The sequence below is a fragment of the Mytilus trossulus genome, chromosome 7 (assembly GCF_036588685.1).
Source record: "Mytilus trossulus isolate FHL-02 chromosome 7, PNRI_Mtr1.1.1.hap1, whole genome shotgun sequence".
NCBI lineage: Eukaryota > Metazoa > Mollusca > Bivalvia > Mytilida > Mytilidae > Mytilus > Mytilus trossulus.
The window spans coordinates 68,625,968-68,648,411 of record NC_086379.1 but is presented as its reverse complement, the minus strand read 5'-3'; the positions used below and the strand labels follow the sequence as shown (position 1 = coordinate 68,648,411).

General features: G+C 31.9%; 1 protein-coding gene across 1 annotated transcript in view; it reads right to left on the bottom strand.

Moving 5' to 3' along the window:
• LOC134725666 (DNA-dependent protein kinase catalytic subunit-like) overlaps positions 1 to 22,444 on the bottom strand; it is a 93,115-nt gene that overhangs the window by 5,734 nt on the left and 64,937 nt on the right. Inside the window, exons 75-90 of the mRNA XM_063589679.1 lie at positions 22,050 to 22,233; positions 21,498 to 21,633; positions 20,463 to 20,647; positions 19,154 to 19,307; positions 18,386 to 18,552; positions 17,773 to 17,895; positions 16,811 to 16,899; positions 16,060 to 16,144; positions 15,408 to 15,611; positions 13,087 to 13,155; positions 12,792 to 12,954; positions 12,197 to 12,264; positions 10,046 to 10,266; positions 2,208 to 2,300; positions 1,492 to 1,647; positions 420 to 621 (exon numbers count right to left, since the gene is read on the bottom strand). Of these exons, the coding sequence (XP_063445749.1) occupies positions 420 to 621; positions 1,492 to 1,647; positions 2,208 to 2,300; positions 10,046 to 10,266; positions 12,197 to 12,264; positions 12,792 to 12,954; positions 13,087 to 13,155; positions 15,408 to 15,611; positions 16,060 to 16,144; positions 16,811 to 16,899; positions 17,773 to 17,895; positions 18,386 to 18,552; positions 19,154 to 19,307; positions 20,463 to 20,647; positions 21,498 to 21,633; positions 22,050 to 22,233 (2,299 nt within the window). The remainder of the gene's footprint in view (positions 1 to 419; positions 622 to 1,491; positions 1,648 to 2,207; positions 2,301 to 10,045; positions 10,267 to 12,196; positions 12,265 to 12,791; positions 12,955 to 13,086; positions 13,156 to 15,407; positions 15,612 to 16,059; positions 16,145 to 16,810; positions 16,900 to 17,772; positions 17,896 to 18,385; positions 18,553 to 19,153; positions 19,308 to 20,462; positions 20,648 to 21,497; positions 21,634 to 22,049; positions 22,234 to 22,444) is intronic.

Below are 22,444 nucleotides of genomic sequence, written 5' to 3'. Positions count from 1 at the left end.
TCAAAATTAAATTAGCCTTGTATGAACAATCTTTATAGATATTATATTGTAAACCAATTTATTTTGTCAGTAGAAAAATAATGCAAACATAAATCGTCTTGAATATGTAAAACTTGACTCTTTCCTTATTAAACTTTATCAAGTAAATTTGCAAATCGCGAAATTAAATAGCCACCAAGTGGTCTAGAAAGAGTAAAGTGCGAAATAAAGTTTCTGCCAAAAATAAGTTGGTTTACAGTATTGTCATGACAAAACAATACACCATATATCAAATCAATATTTTCAAGCAAGAGGAAAAAAGTGTGATAAACTGATTTGCTGGACTAACAAATGGACGGACGGACAGAGTGCAAACCTAATGTCCCCTTTGGCTTTGTCGGTAGGGAACTGAAAAAGCTGTACACAAAAATATTTCTTACCTGTGTAGCAGAACCAAAAGCATGTCCAAAATCAATGCCCACCATCTGTCCAGTACTAAGGTCAATCATACTATTAGACAAGTGACGATCTCCAATGCCTAGGATATACTGACAGATAGACATCACTGCATAAGATACAGCACAATTTACACGTAATACATGGAAGGCTTCTGGAGAAGTGCTCATTTGTCGGAACGATCTCCTGAAATAAGATACCATGTGACATTTAGATACAGCACAATTTACAAGCAATACAGGGATAGCTTCTAGGGAGGTGTTCATTGTTACCTGAGCTTAAGCTATAAAACCAAGTTTAATCCACCTATCTATTAAGCTATAAAACCAAGTTTAATCCACCTATCTATTTCTAAGAAAAGGTCAGTACCAAGTCAGGAATATGATAGTGTTATCCCTTTTTTTGTAATGTTCGAGCTTTTGATTTTGCCATTTGATTACAGACTTTCTGCTTTGAATCTAAATCCTTGAGTTAGGAATTTTTGATATTTTACTTTTTTCTTAAGATTTCAAATCAAAATTTATTTGGAATATTTTACTTGTCTTTTATGTAAAAATGTATAGAAAATAACTAAAAGAAGAATGTATCCATGGTTCACAGATTGCTTGTAAATATACAGTAAGTTCAGCAATTTTTCCATTTTTTAAGGGACATAACTCCAGTCTCTAGAACTGCAAAAGTAATGACATCCATGTTCAGACTTGATTTGTGTTTGGTGATAATAAGATTTGTGTATAAGTTTTATAACATATGGTTGAGGGGAACTAAAATTAGAGAACAGAAACTAATGTTGAAATGTACGGACAGAGCTGTAAAATTTTATGCTCCCTCCGCAGCAGCAAATTCTACCACTTTATTTTATGAGAGCTTATCATTTGAAATTGTATTCTAAATTATATGCATTGCTTATATTTAAATAAGAGTATTTGAAACTAGTAATAGTGTATGTAATAAGGATTCCTTTAATTATTAAATAAAACTACCATCACATATTCCTGACAGGTTCAAATGTTATTTAGCATTATTTTCCTCAGTTATTAAAACAATAATACTAACCTCATAAGATCCCATGGTATTCTACTTTCTTTATTCTTAAATTCTCTAATAGTCTCTGTTTTATTGTATTTTAAGTACATTTGACAATATTGTACTATTTGGTTCTCCTTAGTTAACTTTTTCAACCAGTCTACATGTAAAATCAGGGGACCAGTTCTGAAACAAAATTTACATAAAAACTTATTAATTTACTTCCATTGATTTTGAGACAACTCTATTTTTCCCATCCTGGAGTCAAATCATCTTAATGGAACATCTGCTTAATTGTTTAGGTTACAATCACACGAAACATGACTATGATTGAAATAGAACAGCTAAATCCACATACATATATGAGGTAAATTTTTTATGAAGGACTTCCTATTGTGTTTCTGAATGACAAAAGATATTTTTCTCCAAGTGTATTCTATTTAAACAGCAAATTCAGAAATTATTGGGTACATTTATTATTGTGATGTTTGGAGAATTGACAAAAATGTGAGATTAATTGTGGCAATTTCAGGAAAATCTGCATAAAGATATATGTATAAGATGCAATTCATTACTATTGTGTTAACAGATGAATCAAATTATCTATCTGCCTTATTAATTTGTATGGAGTAACTTGAAGTCAGAATGTTTAAGAAATCATTTTGAAAACATATTCAAACCCCACAAGTATAATAAAACACTTATATAAGTTAAGTACAGCCTCTAGATTACAAAATAAATCATACTTTCTATCATCAATGTTTTCTCTCTCTGTTAGACTTCCACGTAAGAATTCTTTCAGTGGAATTGTATTCTTCACCCATTCTATCAATCCAACCCTGAAATGCAAGGCAATAATAACTTAATTCAGAACACTTGATCATGGGTAGACCTTGGAAGTAAGCTTTCTTAAAATTGATTTGTTATTGCAATTTTTATAGGACATAATTTTGGTATAACTGCACTAAAAAAGCATCCTGAACATTAACAATTTCGACTTGTACTGAAGTGTACAATTTATAACTAGCAGAAATATGTTAGATTCTACTGCATATCTTACTGATTTGTAGTCAAAGAACGAAAGAAAATCAATTAATTCACTATAAACAACACTTGCATTTTTTTACAATCAAAATTATCACCTATTGAACAATACACTGTCTAAAACTGCAAGAGCACCATTCAGCTCCTGAAAGGCCAATTTACTAACTACCGGTACTACAGAATTTCAAAAGCAAGAATCAGATTAGATTATTTTTTTCAAATTATCTGTCTGTTGCTATAAAAAAAGAGATTGTTAGTTGTTGGTGTTTAACATCACTTTCAAGAAGGTTGAATGTACAAAAAATAACTTTCTTAGAGAAAAAAATTAGATATGGACAATTCCTCCCCCTGACATATGCATGAGTCGGCGTTTTTACGTTTCTGCAAATTGGCATAACTTTTCGGGAAAAAAAAGTTTCCGAAAATAAAAATCTTACTTTTCCGGAAAAAAAGTAACTATTCCAGAAAAAAATATTTATTGCTTTTCCGCAAATCATTGAGGAATACCTGATGATTGAAAGCAAAGACATAATATAAAATAAATATTAAGTAAGTCAAAGGTCATCATAACATGCAAGTAAAATTCATCATTTAAATCTATAAAAACGTATGTTCAAAAGTCAGCACTAATCAGAAATATCTTGATATGAGTTCATAAGTCAGTTCTGGCAGAATATTTGTAGCCAACACGCCGTCCAAAGTCCACAGTAGTACATTCACCTTTTACAAGTTTTGTATTTTGACTTTTGCTTCTCTTTTTCTTGTTTGTTTCTCTTGTTTATGTATTTTTTTTTTTAATTTTACTACAATTATATGCTACACAATTCTTGTACATAATACATCTAATTTGTGATTCATCCGCATTCCTGTAAATTACACGGGAATACTTACCTTGATCGCTGATTTGTCACGTGACAAATTCTAACGTATTGATTTTCAAAACACAACCTCTCATTGTAAAATTAATTACTCATGCGTGAAAATGGTAAAACTAACGGTTGTTTTTACATGATGTTAAATTCCATGGTAAGGAAATTTTCATGGCTAACTTCAAACTAATAAAACTGCTTTAAACAAAAAGATCTTAATTCCAATTTGTAAATTTTATCTTATACTCGCAAACCTTAACAGCATGCATAGTGAATTGCACTGCTTAAAACGTGTATGCTTTCTACAAATTTTAAATTGTATAGACATACCTTGTCAATTCAGCGATCAAATAATCAATTAGGCAATCAAATTAAATCGAGATGATCTGACACGGCTGGTATTAACAGTTGTACTGAATTACTACGTATAGATAAAGTTGTACCATTATCCAATCATTTATACATGTGTATATACTCATTCCTCCAAACTACTTGTTAAATCCATGCACATGTGCATACTTTTTCTTTTGCTTAAGACATACAACACATTGTTATTCAATTTTAGTTCCAACATTTTTTTCATATTTTTCACTTTCACTTTTTTCACAAAACAGATGAAATGCTATGGTTTATTAAACTTTGTATATGGCCGCTCTCAGTTTGACCAGTTTCAGCCAGATGTAACATAACTAATTGGGGTAGGAATCGAGTTATATCGTATGAGAGTTCGCCAATATTCACCAGGCAAAAACATCAAACAAAGACTAAATTATATTGATTTTATCTGTATCAACTTATTTCTCACTTGTAAAAGTGTCTCACAGGCACTGTTGTTATCAATTTTAATTTTCACGTTGTCGCATCAACTAGGCGTATGCCTAATACCTTCAGAGATGAAACATGTAGACTCAAATGTACAAAAAACAACAAGTGTAAATGTTAATCTTAGACTATTTATTATTTTATTTTTACTATTTGTTATTCAAATTTTGCTTATCCTAGCAGGAATAGAGGTAAATCCAGGTCCAAGTGACGATATCGATTCTTCTCAAAGTTCAATTAACTCAATTGACATGTCGGATTTCGGTGAACTTTTTTCAAAATCAGTCTCAATTCTTCACTTAAATGTACAAAGCCTAGCCCCGAAAATAGATCTGATTCAAGCTGAATATTCTGATTTCGACATTTTAGCGTTTAGTGAAACATGGTTAAACAATAATCATACCGACGAATCAATTGAAATCCTAAATTACCAGCACCCCTTCCGTCGTGACAGAGGTCCACACAAGGTTGGAGGGGGGATAATTGTTTATGTAAAAAATGATATACATGTTCAACGTCGAATTGACCTCGAAAGCGAAAGCTTGGAAGCAATATGGTTAGAATTTAAATTTAAAGATAAAAAGGCTTTGCTCGGGACCTTTTATGTACCTCCTAATAGTGGATCAGATATCTGGGAAAAAATTGAATATTCTCTTGATATGGCGTCTAATGATAATACTATTAATTACATAATGGCCACAGGCGATTTTAACGATAACCAACTAGCTCCTGTTAATTCAAAAATTACACCTTTGTTAAGCCAATTTAGTCTTACTCAAATGATAGATGAGCCTACTCATTTTACTGAATCGTCGTCATCATTGTTAGATCTTTTTATAACAAACGATGCTCACATAATAAATTACAGTGGAGTCGGGCCACCTTTATTAGACCAAATACGTTTTCACTGTCCTATAATTAGTCTTTTGAACTTTCCAAAATGTCGTCAAACAACTTTTAAGCGTAAAATTTGGCTATATGATCGAGGAGACTATGACAGATATCGTAACATTTTATCTGAAAAAAATTGGGATTCCGTAATTAACTTAAATAACGTTGAACAATTTACAACCGAAATAACAAAAACTATCATAGAAGCTGCTGAAAAATGTATTCCTAATAAAATAATTACTGTTCGTAAAAATGAACCTCCATGGTTAACAAATGATGTTAAAAAAAAGATAAGGAAAAAAAATAGAATCCACAGAAAGGCTAAAAAATATAATAACCCATCGGAGTGGTCAAAATTTAAGAAAATACGAAATGAAGTTACTAGTTTAATAAGAAAATCGAAGGATGATTATAACAACAATTTAATTAAAAAAATCATGAACAGTAACCCGTCCACTACTAACTGGTGGAAAACGGTTAAACAAATATCCGGAATAAAAACGAACGACGCAAGTATACCTCCTTTAATGGTTAATAACAACTTAATATTTGATGAAATCGAAAAGGCAAATGAATTTAATCGATTTTTTTCTTCCCAGTCAAATATTGATGATTCAAGTGCTGTGTTACCTGAAGAACTTCACAATATTAGTGATGATATTAGTTATATAGAACTTACTGTTACTGAAGTTGAAGATATATTGAAAATTGTTAATCCCACAAAAGCTTCTGGCCCTGACCTCATAAGTCCCAAATTGTTAAAAGAAGCATCTTCTGTTTTAAAGTATCCACTATGTAAACTATTTAACTTATCGTTAAGTACGTCTACTTTTCCAGATCAATGGAAAAGAGCAAATGTTACCCCAGTTTATAAAAATAGTAAACCGAATGACGTTAAAAACTATAGACCTATTTCCTTGTTGAGTGTAATATCAAAGTGTATGGAACGATGTGTATACAAACATGTTTACAATCACTTTATGCGCAATAATATTTTAACGAAAAATCAGTCGGGCTTTACACGGGGGGATTCAGCGGTTAATCAATTAATTAACATTTCGAATGATTTTGGGAAGGCTTTAGATAGCGGTAAAGAAATAAGGGTAGTATTCTGTGATATAAGTAAAGCATTTGATCGAGTCTGGCATAAGGGAGTGCTATTTTAACTTCAACAAGCGGGTATATCGGGTTCTTTACTAAGGTGGTTTGAAAATTATCTTACAAATAGAGTCCAGCGGGTGGTTATTAACGGTTCAAGTTCTGGATGGTTACCTGTAAATGCAGGCGTCCCACAAGGGTCCATTCTAGGCCCTCTCCTATTTTTGATATTTATAAACGATATTGTAGAAGATATCCAAGCTCAAATTAAGCTATTCGCAGATGACACATCATTATATATTATGGTTGACAATCCAACAGAAACAGCTAAAATTTTAAATGATGATCTAGATAAGATTTATAATTGGTTTTGTGAATTTTAATGCCCAAAAAACTGAAAGTATGATAATTTCAAAAAAAATAAATAGACCCTTTCATCCTCCATTAAATATGAACACACAAGAGTTACAAACAGTAAGTAAACACAAACATCTAGGTGTCCTCTTTTCTAATAACGGATCCTGGAACGATCATATTGAATATATAGTTTCTAAATCTTACAAAAGAATAAATATTATGAGAAAAATGAAAAATGTCCTTGATAGATTTACACTTGAAAAAATTTATATATCATTTGTTCGCCCAATTCTTGAATATGCCGATGTCGTTTGGGACTCTCAAAATCAGAATTTGATTGCTAAACTTGAAAGTATTCAGCTTGACGCAGCGCGTATCGTCACGGGGGGTACTAAACTTACCAGTATAAACAATTTATATGTTGAAACTCGATGGGAAAAATTATCTGAAAGACGACGCAATCACAGACTAACTCAGTATCACAAAATTTTGAATAATAAAACTCCAGAGTATTTAAGAGACTTATTACCTGATTCAGTAGGCAGTAGGCATGATCATAATACAAGACAGAGAAATAATATTTCACAAGTCAACACAATATATACATTCATATTCTGAATATTTCATCCCTGCAACAACAAAACTATGGAACACTCTTAACTTAAACATAAGAAAATGTGAATCTCTATCATTATTCAAAAAACAAATTAGTACCCAAAATAGTAAGATCCCAGCGTATTATTATATAGGACATCGTTTTGGTCAAATTCTTCATGCTCGCTTAAGAATGGATTCAAGTTCATTGAATTCTCACCTTTTCCTTCGTAACTTAGTAGACTCTCCAAATTGTCGTTGTGGTGATGTAGAAACAAATTCTCACTTCCTGTTATCTTGCCCTTTATATACTAATTTAAGACAAGAACTATTAGATTCTGTTTCAGTTCTTCCTGTCCAAGTTAACACAACAACTTTGCTTTTTGGATCAACGGTACTCTCAGATGAGCAAAATAGTCTTTTATTTAGTTTGGTGCAGAAATATATTATTAAAAGTAAACGTTTTAACCCTTGATGTTAATGCTTCGTCACTCATTAGGAACCAAAGCATTTCACACTGTATACAGTACAATAATTAATGTTTATTTTTATTTATTTTTTATTTTTTTCTCAATAATTTATTTTTTTCTTCTTTCACCTTTTTCATATTCATATATTTATTACAGAGCATGCCAGTTATTTATTTTATGTACTGTTCAATAAGTGTATTATTTTTGTAAAGGAGACAGATTTGTAAAAGCAAATTGCTTGTTTCTGAATCCTGAATATATTTGTATTATATCGTATCATGATGAATTTATCTGAATAAATATTGTTTAAACTAAGAAGGAAGTCCATCTTCTCCTTTTCACATTTCCAAACGAGTGCTTTTACAGTTAGAGTTCTCATTTTTATGTAAGATGTTGTTTGCAGTTTCAATAACACATCGATAAAAACAAAAATGTTAGAATGGCTAGCATAAAACTGCTTGTTCAAGTGGGCATGAAAAGACTCAACACTATTCATGTTTTCGTAACAGCAATATGCATTACACATTCAAAGTCAATATGAACTACCTCGAGCTGGAGAGAAATGTTAGGGTACTGCACACATCAATAAGCCGATCCAACAGTTTCGTGTAACATTCCTTGGATTTAAGTGGAAGTAACGCAAATACAAGACAAATGTAGTTACCATTTTTTTTTTAAAGGTAATTTTAGAAACTGCTTTGGCCTGTCTCTGTATAAGGACATAGCAACATTTTTCAAGTCAATATATATTCAAATATTGATTTATAATTTAACAGGTAAATTTCCGGAAAAAGTAATAAATACAAATTGCGGAAACATATACTTTAAATTTGGGGAAACGTAGCATTGGGACTTTGAAAAATTAGCGGAAATGCAATACGCCCGCATGAGTATACTTCAAATATTTTAGATTTGACAACTTCAAATTGTTTTGCTGTCTGAAGACTCAAATGATGGCCCCCGTCTGACCATAGGAAATTATAAATTTAAACTATGTATGATGATGTAACTGTAGAAGGAGCTAGCCAGACAAACACTGTATCCTAATCTACAACAGGGGTTTTAAATGCAATTGTTTTAATAATCATTGCAATTTAAACATATTAACCAATTTTCATACAGTATGATTCTACAACTACAAGATATATTTCAAATAATAATTTGTGGAAATGACGAACAAGCAGTACATATAAACAGCTCTGCCAATGATGCTACATACAGGATTCATTACACAGAGATTTATCTGGTAGATGCTGGGATAACCTGAATATCTTATCATAAAGCTCTGGATGTATTGACCTGCCATTACTTGACATTATGCTTTAGATCCCTACATCCTGCATTGTTGACAAATTCACTTACCTGGATGTCATAGGGATGACTTGATAGGTCTTGACATGTAGTTTACGATGCCTACATGCAGGATTATTGACAAAGACACTTACCTGGATGTCATAGGGATAACCTGGTATGTCTTGACATGAAGCTTACGATGCCTACATGCAGGATTATTGACAAAGACACTTACCTGGATGTCATAGGGATAACCTGTTATGTCTTGACATGTAGTTTACGATGCCTATATGCAGGTTTGTTTACAAAGACACTTACCTGGATGTCATAGGGATAACCTGGTATGTCTTGACATGTAGTTTACGATGCCTACATGCAGGATTATTGACAAAGACACTTACCTGGATGTTATAGGGATAATCTGTTATGTCTTGACATGTATTTTACGATGCCTACATGCAGGATTGTTTACAAAGACACTTACCTGGATGTCATAGGGATAACCTGGTATGTCTTGACATGTAGTTTACGATGCCTACATGCAGGATTGTTTACAAAGACACTTACCTGGATGTCATAGGGATAATCTGTTATGTCTTGACATGTAGTTTACGATGCCTACATGCAGGATTGTTTACAAAGACACTTACCTGGATGTCATAGGGATAACCTGGTATGTCTTGACATGTAGTTTACGATGCCTACATGCAGGATTGTTTACAAAGACACTTACCTGGATGTCATAGGGATAACCTGGTATGTCTTGACATGTAGTTTACGATGCCTACATGCAGGATTGTTTACAAAGACACTTACCTGGATGTTATGGGGATAACCTGTTATGTCTTGACATGTAGTTTACGATGCCTACATGCAGGATTGTTTACAAAGACACTTACCTAGATGTCATAGGGATAACCTGGTATGTCTTGACATGTATTTTACGATGCCTACATGCAGGATTATTGACAGACACTTACCTGGATGTCATAGGGATAACCTGGTATGTCATGACATGTAGTTTACGATGCCTACATGCAGGATTATTGACAAAGACACTTACCTGGATGTCATAGGGATAATCTGGTATGTCTTGACATGTAGTTTACGATGCCTACATGCAGGATTGTTTGCAAAGACACTTACCTGGATGTCATAGGGATGACTTGATAGGTCTTGACATGAAGCTTACGATGCCTACATGCAGGATTGTTTACAAAGACTTGATTCATTAGATGGAAGAGTTGTTCTATCCTCTGGTCCTGTCTAAGGTCTTCTCCTCCCTTCACAAGATAATTGTAGTCTTTCTCATCATTTCCACGGATAGTTAAACGTTTTGGTTTTCTGATAGATGACATTACAAGAATCTGAAAGCATTACAAAACATAATTTTTTTTTGGAATATGTTAACTCCATGTTCCAACCTATCAGTTTCCATTGAAAACAGTATTACTGTCTGATTTATCAGTGAATATTAACATCTTTCGAAATTTGTTTTCACATTTACAGTTAGAATTCACAATTTTTTTTTTATTTCAATACTCACAAGGACAATAACTCTACTTAAAGTAAACACTATAACAATTTTCTGGCTACGTAGATATCTGCCTTTATAAAACTTTGATTTACAGGTCACCTCTCAGTTCGCAACTAAGTTTCAGGAAATCTAGCTTTTCATAATTCTAGTATACATTGATAAAAAGTAAAATCACAAAAATACTGAACTGTGAAGAAAATTCAAAAAGGAAAGTCCCCAAACCAAATGGCAAAATCAAAAGTTCAAACACATCAAACGAATGGATAACAACTGTCATATTCCCTGTGATAGGGGATTAATAAAGGAACCAATAGAGCAACAAGAGGCTGTCACAACGACAGCAAACCGGATTTTATTAACATTTATTTGTGTCCTGGCAATATCACAAGAACCATTACTGATGAATGGTGAAAGTGAAAATCGTCAATATCAAATTTGACCTCCATTTTGTCATCAGTATCAACATATTAAAATTTGAAAAGCTTAGATTGAATGGTTCATGAGTAAATGCAACAACATGAATGGAAACGCCATTTCACAATCTTTCAAGAACCATAACTCCTGAACGGTAAAAGTCAAAATCGTCATTATTGAACTAGACCTCCATTTTGTCATCAGTATCAACATATTAAAATTTGAAAAGCTTAGATTGAATGGTTCATGAGTAAATGCAACAACATGAATGGAAACGCCATTTCACAATCTTTCAAGAACCATAACTCCTGAACGGTAAAAGTCAAAATCGTCATTATTGAACTTGACCTCTATTTTGTCATCAGTAACAACATATAAAAATTTCAAAAGCTTTGGTTGAATGGTTCATGAGAAAATGCACAGACACGACTGGAAACACCATTTTTCAATCTTTCAAGAACCATAACTCCTGAACGGAAAAAGTCAAAATCGTCATTATTGAACTAGACCTCTATTTTGTCATCAGTAACAACATATTAAAATTTGGGAAGCTTTGGTAGAACAGTTTATGCGTAAATGCACGGACACGACTGGAAACTCCATTTTTCAATCTTTCAAGAACCATAACTCCTGAACGATAAAAGTCAAAATCGTCATTTTTGAACTTGACCTTCATTTAGTCATCAGTAACAACATATTAAAATTTGGGAAGCTTTAGTAGAACAGTTCATGCATAAATGTACGGACACGACTGGAAACTCCATTTTTCAATCTTTCAAGAACCATAACTCCTGAACGGTAAAAGTCAAAATCGCCATTATTGAACTTGACCTTCATTTAGTAGTCAGTAACAACATATTAAAATTTTAAAAGCTATGGTTGAATGGTTCATGAGTTAATAAACGGACAACATTTGATTGCCACCCGCCCGCCGTACATCCCCAATTCAATAACCAACATTTTTGTCACAAAAATCCGGTTAAAAATGATATATAGGTCAATGTGCTTGTTTTCACAATATTAGCCATTGAAATTTTGGCGGGAAAATGTTCTTATTTGATTTTTCATAGCTTTATAATTGACAGAGGATTTCGAAAATCTGACAAAAATTCCAAAACTTGACAAGCAAACATCCTTAAGTGATCCTTTTTGATACTTACCCTTGGATCAAATCCTACAACCTTGACATGATACTCTGGCATAGGTTTACTGAATAACTTACCCTTGGATCAAATCCTACAACCTTGACATGATACTCTGGCATAGGTTTACTCAATAACTTACCCTTGGATCAAATCCTACAACCTTGACATGATACTCTGGCATAGGTTTACTGAATAACTTACCCTTGGATCAAATCCTACAACCTTGACATGATACTCTGGCATAGGTTTACTTTCTCCATTATATTGCCCTTAAAAATGAAATGCAAATCAAAAACTTTTTTAACTGTAAGATAACTCTCAATTCGATCCTCAACTTTTAAGCAACAATTTTTTCCTTGCACAATATGATTTAACTAATTTTAAAACTATTTGCCCTGTTTGTTCTAAAGCACAAAAATAATTAGATTTCCAAATTTGTAACTAAGTTAGAATTTATAGTCCTGAAGAAATTCATATTTTGTTGTTTTAAATGGGCCCTAGGCAACAATTAAGTTTCAAAAAATCAAAAGCTATATCCCAAGAATAAAGTCTCTAACTGTTACATAGACTTTGTCTTTTAGTATCAGTTTTGTGAGATTTGGACATCTGTCAACAACTGTATCCATAATATACATCAACTGATATGGTTAAAGTGTAAATAAGAAGATGTGGTATGAGTGCTAATGAGAAAACTCTCCATCCAAGTATCAATGCATAAAAACTTTAAAATTATAGGTCAAAGTACAGACATGGAGCCTTGGCTCACATCGAAAAGCAAGCTTAAAAGGATTTGTACCTGGAATTTCCAGTCTTCTTCCCTGAGTGCTACCACTAAAGTCAGCCATCCATTCACAATAATCTACCAGAGATCTGGGTGGTATCAACTCTTTTTTCTTGTTAATCCCTTTCACTTCCTCATCCATCTCGGTGTAAAGTTTACTGAAATTTATTTGGAATTCCTGTAAAACAAAATGTGAAAATTGTTATATTGAGTCTTGCATAAAGTTAACTTTGTACTATTGAGTGATTAACAGTATCTTGCCTCCAGTTTCATTGAAAATAATTTGGCAAATATAAGAATCATATCATACCTTTAATGACATTGATCCTATTTTCTGTCCATCCTTTCCAAACACTTTTTCAACATCCTTTTTAAATTTCTAAAAAATAAAGAAAAAACATACTAATGCCATCTTGGAACTTATTCAAATAAAGAAATGATAAACACTAATCCAAAAAGGACTTCAACACATGACTTTAATGATTTCAAATATTAAACCAGATGCTCTGCATGGCAAAACTTTATACGACCGCAGAGGTTAAACCCTGAATGGTACACAGTATGGACACAACATTCAAGCTGAATCCAGCTCTTAATTTGGATTGTGATTAAATAGTTGACACAGCATAGGTTTCTGACACAGAATGAATGTGTTCTAATGAACTTAAAATTTTTGTTTTCTCTTAGAGCAATTCACTATGCTGTTGAATATTAATCCTCTCAAAATAATGTTTGAAGAAATTTCCTTTATACTTAATTTCAAATGAGAAAAATTTAACCCCCCCCCCACCCAATTTTTTTTTCACATCCCCCTTTCCCTTATTCCAAAACTGATCTCAATTAAAATTTCTAATGGAGTTTGCAACAATGACTACTCATTTAAATACATAATAAAATATTAAGATGTAAAAAAACTGCTTGTTATCACTGAATGGTAAAGATTGTTTAAATTTATCAGTTGGTAGTAAAAAGTGAATATACATTGTATATTGTATATAACAAAGATTTAAGTTGATTCTGGACAAAGAAAGATAACTCCAATTAAAAAAATTCTTGCTATTTCACAATATTGTGCAATTAGATATTTCTTGCTAACTTTTCTGGACAAAGAAAGATAACTCTAATAAAAATAAAATTTGCTATTGCACAATATTGTGCAATTAGATATTTCTTGCTTACTATTCTGGACAAAGAAAGATAACTCTAATTAAAAAAAAATTTGCTATTGCACAATATTGTGCAATTAGATATTTCTTGCTATTGTGCAATACTGTGCAATTGAAAAGACTTGCTATTGCACAATACTGTGCAATTGAAGATTTCTTGCTATTGCTCAATACTGTGCAATGGAAAATTTCTTGCTATTGCACAATACTTAATATAATAATTTTAGATCCTGATTTGGACCAACTTGAAAACTGGGCCCATAATCAAAAATCTAAGTACATGTTTGGATTCAGCATATCAAAGAACCACAAGAATTCAATTTTTGTTAAAATTAAACTTAGTTTAATTTTGGACCCTTTGGACTTTAATGTAGACCAATTTGAAAACAGAACCAAAAATTAAGAATCTATATACACAGTTAGATTTGGCATATCAAAGAACCCCATTTATTCAATTTTTGATGAAATCAAACAAAGTTATTTTGGCCCCTAATTCCTGAAATATTGGGATCAAAACTCCCAAAATCAATCCCAACCTTCCTTTTGTGGTCATAAACCTTGTGTTAAAATTTCAGAAAACTAAAAGTATTTGGACGAAGACGATGACCACTACGACAACGCCAACGTGATATACGACGAAAGTTTTTCTCAAATTTTGCGGTCGTATAAAAATAATTAGAGTTAATAAAACTTCAAAAATAACAAATGTTTCCCACTGATGAAAAATCTTATATGTCATTTAACTAAAGTTAAGTTTCTGATATAAACAACCTTTAGCTGATTATAAATTTGGAAGTTATCAGAAATCTTTGACATTAAATTCCAACATTGGTATGAAAAATGCCTACATCCTTCCTAACAAAGTTAATTTTTAAAGCTCTATTTCCCATAGAATTATCTATCAACATGTCTATCTATGTTATCCCTGCCTGAGATTGGTTGTGTATTATCTGCAAGCTTTATTCCAAAATTCAAATTGCCAGACAGAGGTGTAAATAATGCAGTACTACAAGCAAGAAATACATGAAAAGTTGATTCAACATGTTCACTCTTGCCGCAATGTTGTTTTGGACATAAAAGTCATGATCACTCCAATTTCTATCAAAATTTCTGAATCATTTTGAACATTTACCTAATGAATAATTTTGTGTAATCAAATAAATGGAGAACGTGTGACACAGATGATAATCCTGTTGCATATAACTTTATAAAGGGACATAACTTGAGAACTGTAAAAGGGACACTACCCACATTTTGAACTTGATCTGTATTTTATGGACAGATGTAATGACAGGCCTACAGAGAGACAAGGGTAATACTAAATGCCCCCTTGGCAGTGTCATACTAAGGTTATAAAAATCAAGTAAGTATTGAAAATTAAAATACAGCAAAAGCTGTCCTTCTACAGATATTCTGAACACTCACCAACCATACAGTTATATATTTTATAAAACTTTATGCTTACTGCTCCAAACTTCTTGATGTAATTCCCTGTTTCTACCATTGAGGCTTGTGATACTTGACTAAGTCCTTGGCTAGAATCCACAGATTGTCTGGCTGATGATGTCATGCTATGGTCAAATATCAACTTATACATTTTAGCAAACTCAGCTTTTATTTTGTCTTTTTCTTTCTTCTTTATTAATAACTTTATGTCTTCACTCCAGTCCTTAAAAAAAAGGTAAATACTTCATTACTTTTTTGTTTCTTTGAACTAAGAATTTACATTTGTAAAAATTAGAATCCTATGTGATTATCTTTAAATAAACTGATGCCACATAGATATGTCTTGCCTATGTAATTCAATCAAAAACTTTGATGACACAAGAAACAGTTTGCCAAATTCTTGCTTCAGCAATTTTTGTTGTAGGAGAGACAAATACAGACCTTTCTTCTACATCATTTGATTCTGTTGGAGAGGTGTTTTATTGGCAACCATACTACATCTTCTTATTTTTACACTGAAATGGATCTCATTGCATATCAAATGTTCCTAGAACTGTCCAATCATTTTCAGAAAGTTAAAAATCCCTCTATTTATGAGAACAAAAAACCCTACTGTATATGTATATTTGTTCTCAAACCATGTAAGTTTCTGTGACATAATTTCTACTCACCTTAAACAACTGGTCTGGCTGAGAAAATTGTTCCAATGCACTCACAAATTTTGAAACAAGTGAATCATTCAACAAATCTTCTATTCTGTAGGGAAAATAAAAGGAATCAAACAGTATTTGATTCTGGATCTGACTTTGAATAAGTTTTATTTATAGAGGGTTTAGTATCAAGGTCTCCTACTCTCTGAAATATAAAGGGCAGAACTGTGTCCTATTGGACTGTTGAAATAAAAATCTAAAATTTTGTCACACCAATTGGTTGTCTTATGTTACAGTTCTTTTTTTCACAATGTTAATAAATCTGTATTAAAAACTTAGAACAAAAGCTTCTGGGTATAACAAATAGTAGTATTCAAAGTAAAATTTAGCAAAAAATAATTTCCATTCTCAGTATTTTGGAGATAAGTTTGACTTAGTACTATGCTGCAATATTTGATACTGTAAATTCAGAATTTATTGCACACATTTTAATGCGATTTTGTAATTTTAGACTAAACTGCGATTTTTATTATTGCGATATTGAGAAATATCCTGTTAAATTCATATATAAATTTCAAAATGCGAGTTTAAATTATTGCGATTATAACCCTAACCTATGGCATTTTTCACAATAATAAAAACATCGCAATAATTTCTGAATTTATAATATTCAAGTCTTTTAACACTTTTAAAAATGTTTTTGTCAAATGTGAATTCCATTTTTTTTTTCAAGAACTACACAACACAAAAATATATAAAGTTATGTACTTACTTTTGTTTGACAGCCTTATTTTCCTTGTCTTCAGGAGTATTACCAAATGTATAACCTTCTCCACTTAATTTGAATGGGTATGTTACTGCCTGTATGAAAGAAAGTCAAAAGTTTTTTTCAAAGAAATTCATTTTCAAATGAGCATTACTCCTTGGAACCTTATTGGAAACAGTATTAAACCAGCTCAAAAAGTTCCTATTATTTTTTATCATTTGTTGGTACAATAGGCAACTGTTTGTTGCAGTTTGTGCTATCCATCTCAATTCTTGAAAGATACTATTTTATGTAATTTTGAAATAGATTTTTGTTGAACACATTATTTTCAATCTCAAGTGCTTCAACCAATCATATGATGGGTTATATTCATCACTACTGTAATACCATCTATGATTTAAGATTCAATTTTTCATATTCTTGACGACTTTGCAATTAGGAAATAACCTTACCTGGGGATATGTTTTAGCAATATGTATAATTATATTATGTATAGCTTTAGCTTCTGGTTTGTCTAACAAGGCTAAATAATCGTTACCTGTGGATATGTTTTAGCAATATCTATAATTATATTATGTATAGCTTTAGCTTCTGGTTTGTCTAACAAGGCCAAACAAATGTTACCTGTGGATATGTCTTAGCTATATTTATAATTATATTATGTATAGCTTTAGCTTCTGGTTTGTCTAACAAGGCTAAATAATGGTTACCTGTGGATATGTCTTAGCTATATTTATAATTATATTATGTATAGCTTTAGCTTCTGGTTTGTCTAACAAGGCTAAATAATGGTTACCTGTGGATATGTCTTAGCTATATTTATAATTATATTATGTATAGCTTTAGCTTCTGGTTTGTCTAACAAGGCTAAATAATTGTTACCTGTGGATATGTTTTAGCTATTTCTATAATTATATTATGTATAGCTTTAGCTTCTGGTTTGTCTAACAAGTCTAAATAACCGTTACCTGTGGATATGTCTTAGCTATATTTATAATTATATTATGTATAGCTTTAGCTTCTGGTTTGTCTAACAAGGCTACCATCTGTCCAATCCACATTATAAACATCCAACAGGGTAATTCTGCACACTAAAATATTAAATTCAAATTTATGTTCATTATAATAGGTTAAAAAATATTCAATTAGTTGAGACTTTCCCTCATGGCCATCAAAAAATCTTGTTTTACCTTCAATATGCTATTATAATATTCCCCTCATTATGGATTTTCATGATTTATCCAATAATTCACATAAAAATAAAGCTGAAGTATTCTAAACCTACTTTTCATTTGTGTTTAAAATTAGTTTCAACGATGTTTTTGTGCCAAATACCCCAACAATGTTCTGCAGAATTTTGAATCAATAAAATCATAAGAAACATAAGTTAAGATGACACATTTATTGGGTAATAGGAATTTTAATTTTAAGTCACGATAAATCTGTATAAAGTTGTTCTCCGTTAGATTATACTTATTACTTCCACCTGTTGCTTATTTCATTTTATGCTAATGTACATTTGTTACAATCAACACTGTTATAGAATTTAAGTTTTCGTTACACATAAATCTTAAAACTAACCTTTTCTTTGAATTTCTCTACAGTATTAGGATTCATTTCAACTAATTGTAACAATCTAGGGAACCTTTGTCTGGCCTCTTTACAGTCTAACTTCATAGCATTTAATAAACAGACAATCACTGTGGAAGTGAAAGTATCACTGTCTGTTCCTAATAGGCTCATATCATCTGTAAACAGAAAATTAAACAGACATGTGTTCCTGATAGCCTTGTGCTACTAGTAAACAAAACAGAAAAGCTGCATGTCCCTGACCCTGAAGTCTCAAATCACATGCAAACAGAAAACAGACATGTGTCCCTGAAGTCTCATGTCACCTGTAAACAGAAAATAGAACATAACATGTGTTCCTTGGGTCAAATCTCACTTGTAAACTGAAATTAACATGACATGTGTAGTGTACATGATAGCCTCATTCCCCATTTCCATTCTCAATTTCATCTTATCTGCAAACAGAAATGGAACAGATATATGTTCTTGAAGTTCCATCTCATCTGTGAACACAAAATAATACACACATGCTTTCCTGAGGACCAAATCACTTGTAAACAGAAAAAAGAACAGATATGTTTACCTGATAGTCTTTTTTCGTGATTTAACAGAATTTTAAACAAAGAGTTGAAGGCCTGAAAGTGTCACTGTGTAATAAATGCTGTCTTTTCTTTTGTCAAGTTTTGGTATATATCTAAAAAGAGAAGTGTATGATGTGAAGGTACAAAAGGTAGCTCTGTCTCAACACAATCCTTGCCTGACCAATAACAAGATACCTACCATCTTCCTCCAGTCTGAGGAATGTATCACAATATTTGGCCACCATTAAATAGGCCTGATCCATTCCATATCTACAGTCTAATGTAGATGTACCATCAAAACTTAATGACTTCTTTATCTGTTCATATCCATTATGGACTAAAACTTGGGTAATCTGAAATTACAAAATGTTATATGAAAGAACATAAATGATTAAATCAATCACAATACATAATTGACCTGTCAGAGCTGACTATGCAGTATGGGCTTTGTTCATTGTTGAAGGTGACCTATAGTTGTTAATGTCTGTGTCATTTTGGTCTTTTGTGGATAGTTGTCTCATTGGCAATCATACCACATCTTCTTTTTTATACTGTCAGGAAAAATGCTGCCTCTACATTGTTGTTTGAGGCACAGAAACAAATAATTCATACTGATTCAATAAAATCATTTCATGTTCACCACTTATCAGCTTTTGCTGTTTTACAGAAAAGCAAACATGCTACACAGCATATATCTACTACCAAAACATTTTCAAATAAATAACAATTATTTAAACAATGTAATGATTGATTAATTGATTTGTCTCACACAGTTTTCAGGCTATTACTTTGCAGTCATTTTTTTATTGGTGGAGGAAACTGCAGTACCAAGAGAGAGAACCACAACCTTTGGGCAAGAAAACTCTCAATCCTAGTCAACTGATATTGGAGTGGAAAGCATATGCCACATGCTGAATTCAAACTCACAAACTCAGTGTTGACAGACTAGTTATACAATAGCTAGGCTATTTATATCACTCAGCAATTCATCTAATGTTTCAGTTTAGAATAATCTCTTTAGCTACAGTCCTTGGATGGAGTAAACTTCCAACTAACACCATTACACCATACACCTTGTACCATAACACCATACACCTTGTACCATTACACCATACACGTTACACTTTTGCACCATACACCTTACATTTTTGCACCATTCACCTTACACATTACACCATGCACCATTCCCCATTCTATCTTCACGATCCAAAATTACTGATAATGCAATTAAATTTCAAATATAAAGATTATTATTATTGCTTATGTTTACAAATCGAAAAAAATAAAATAAAAAGAACTTCGTTTTCAATCAATGAAATGTTGTACACCATCATTCACACCATTCCCGATTGCATGTTACACAATCACACCATTCCTCAAACACCATTACACCATTCCCCTTACACCATTACACCATATGCCATACAGGTTTTTTTTTGAAAGTTTACACCATCCAAAGGCTGTAATCTTTTTTTTAAACAATTATCAATGATAAATGATTTTATTACCTCTGACGGTTTAGATTTTCCTGTAAGCTCCTTTAGTTTCTGTTGATTTTTATCATTTAGATCCCGAAGGTCTTTTAAGTTGGAGACAGCTGATGCTAATAACTTGTGTGATTGACCAGTCAGGACAAAGTGTCGTCTGCCAAGACCGCCATGTTCTTTCAACAAACCACTCTTTTCATACTTGCCTAAAAAGAAAACCTTAATTATAAATATTTTTATTCAAGTTCTAAGAGATGTATATTAAATATGCTTTGCTCCATATGAAAAGGTTGATATAAATTGAGTCCATTTACAAATTCAACCTTCATTTTTATGAAAATGCAGACGAAAGTATATATTCAACAGGGTCCTATAGAAATTCATGGAGTTATCTCACAAAATCAGAACAAAAATAATAAACTGTGTATACTAAAACATTTGCTTAAAATATTTCCTGAAAGATATATAACTTTTGTGGAGTGTTGCATTGTATCTTTACGAATGGCTTGTATTGTGTAAGTAAAGTTAATTCCTTTCATTGCTATCATTGATATAGTTTGCATAAGAAACAAAAATATACAAATGTTTGGCTTTGTGGGATGTATAAAAGAAGCAGTCAACATTAATTGGGGACAATAGATAGGCTATTTATTATAAGTTATATGATTCACTAATGACCCCCTATAGATCTATAGAGGGAAAGTAAAATTCATAGGGGGTAAGGCCGCAAGCTGTATTTTCTTCAGATTTTATTCACCCTCTATGGTCAGTAAGGGGTAAGCAGTGAACTGTATAAAGAATTTATGCACACAGTACATTTTATGCTGTGTTTTGTGTGACATAACAACATAAATAGATGATGTCACCATTAACAGTAGATGTGGCGTCATGAATATCACAGTGTGATAACTTACCCCCTCCCCCTTTCCATGTGATAAATGGATCACAGTGTACCAGTTTTTTGGATGAAGACCTGGTAAAGTCACTTATGTCAGTCTGAAGAGGTTTTTTTATGAGTCAGTATGTACCAATTTTCACTATGGAAAGTATACCTACCTAACAGATCCCCTGTAGTCAGTATACTGTTGAACACATCATCTGACCATTCTGTGTTCTGTGCTTTTTTCTGATGAGTCATTGTATAAAGATGGCTCCACAATAACATATTTATTCCATCTAGTTCTTTACATTGCTGTAATATCAAAATACAGGTAAATATAATAAATAAACCTGCTTCACAGGTCAATTTTATCAATTAATTATCTGAATATTTTTTTTTTCTAAATCTGATGTAGGTGAAAAGAGTCAATTTTGATGTACACTTTTTTTGTTCCTGAAAAATCAAAGAACTCAATTATGTTCAATTCTAACTTTTAAATGTTTTGAGTAATTTTGTCGAAATTATCCATCTTATCAAACAATGAGGAAAGTTTCACACTCAATCTTTTTATTTTCAGGTGTGATAAAGAGTGATGCACTGATAAGAAATAATCTCAATATGCTCCTCTGATTTCTATGTGGGATTCCACCACATATTTCAATAAGCTTTACAATTTTGACTTTGTTTAGTGAGTTCTTTGAGATTATTATGCAAATTTTTTTATTTACCCTTCTAGTCTCTGCCAAGATATTAAGAGACAGTTTATAGTTGTTTTGTGTTGTAGAACTCTCAGCCATTAACAGTTTCAGTTTGACTTTGGAAGACAGAAACATGTCTCCTTCATCTATCTCCATAGAATCTTCAGTTTTACAAGATATCAGTTTTTGGGATATATGGTCCAAGTATACATTCCTGAAATGAATAATTTTCAATAAATCTAACAATCTAATATGAAAAAGTGAATCAAAGTGCTCGTAAGCACTGAAATGTAAAGATTGTGTTAAATTATCAGCGGGAAGTAAAATTAAATATTGCATTGTATAAAGCATTGGTTGTGTAGTTGATTCAACTACAATTTATGACAATGGGAGATAACTCTATTTTTTTTTTAAAGATGACTTAA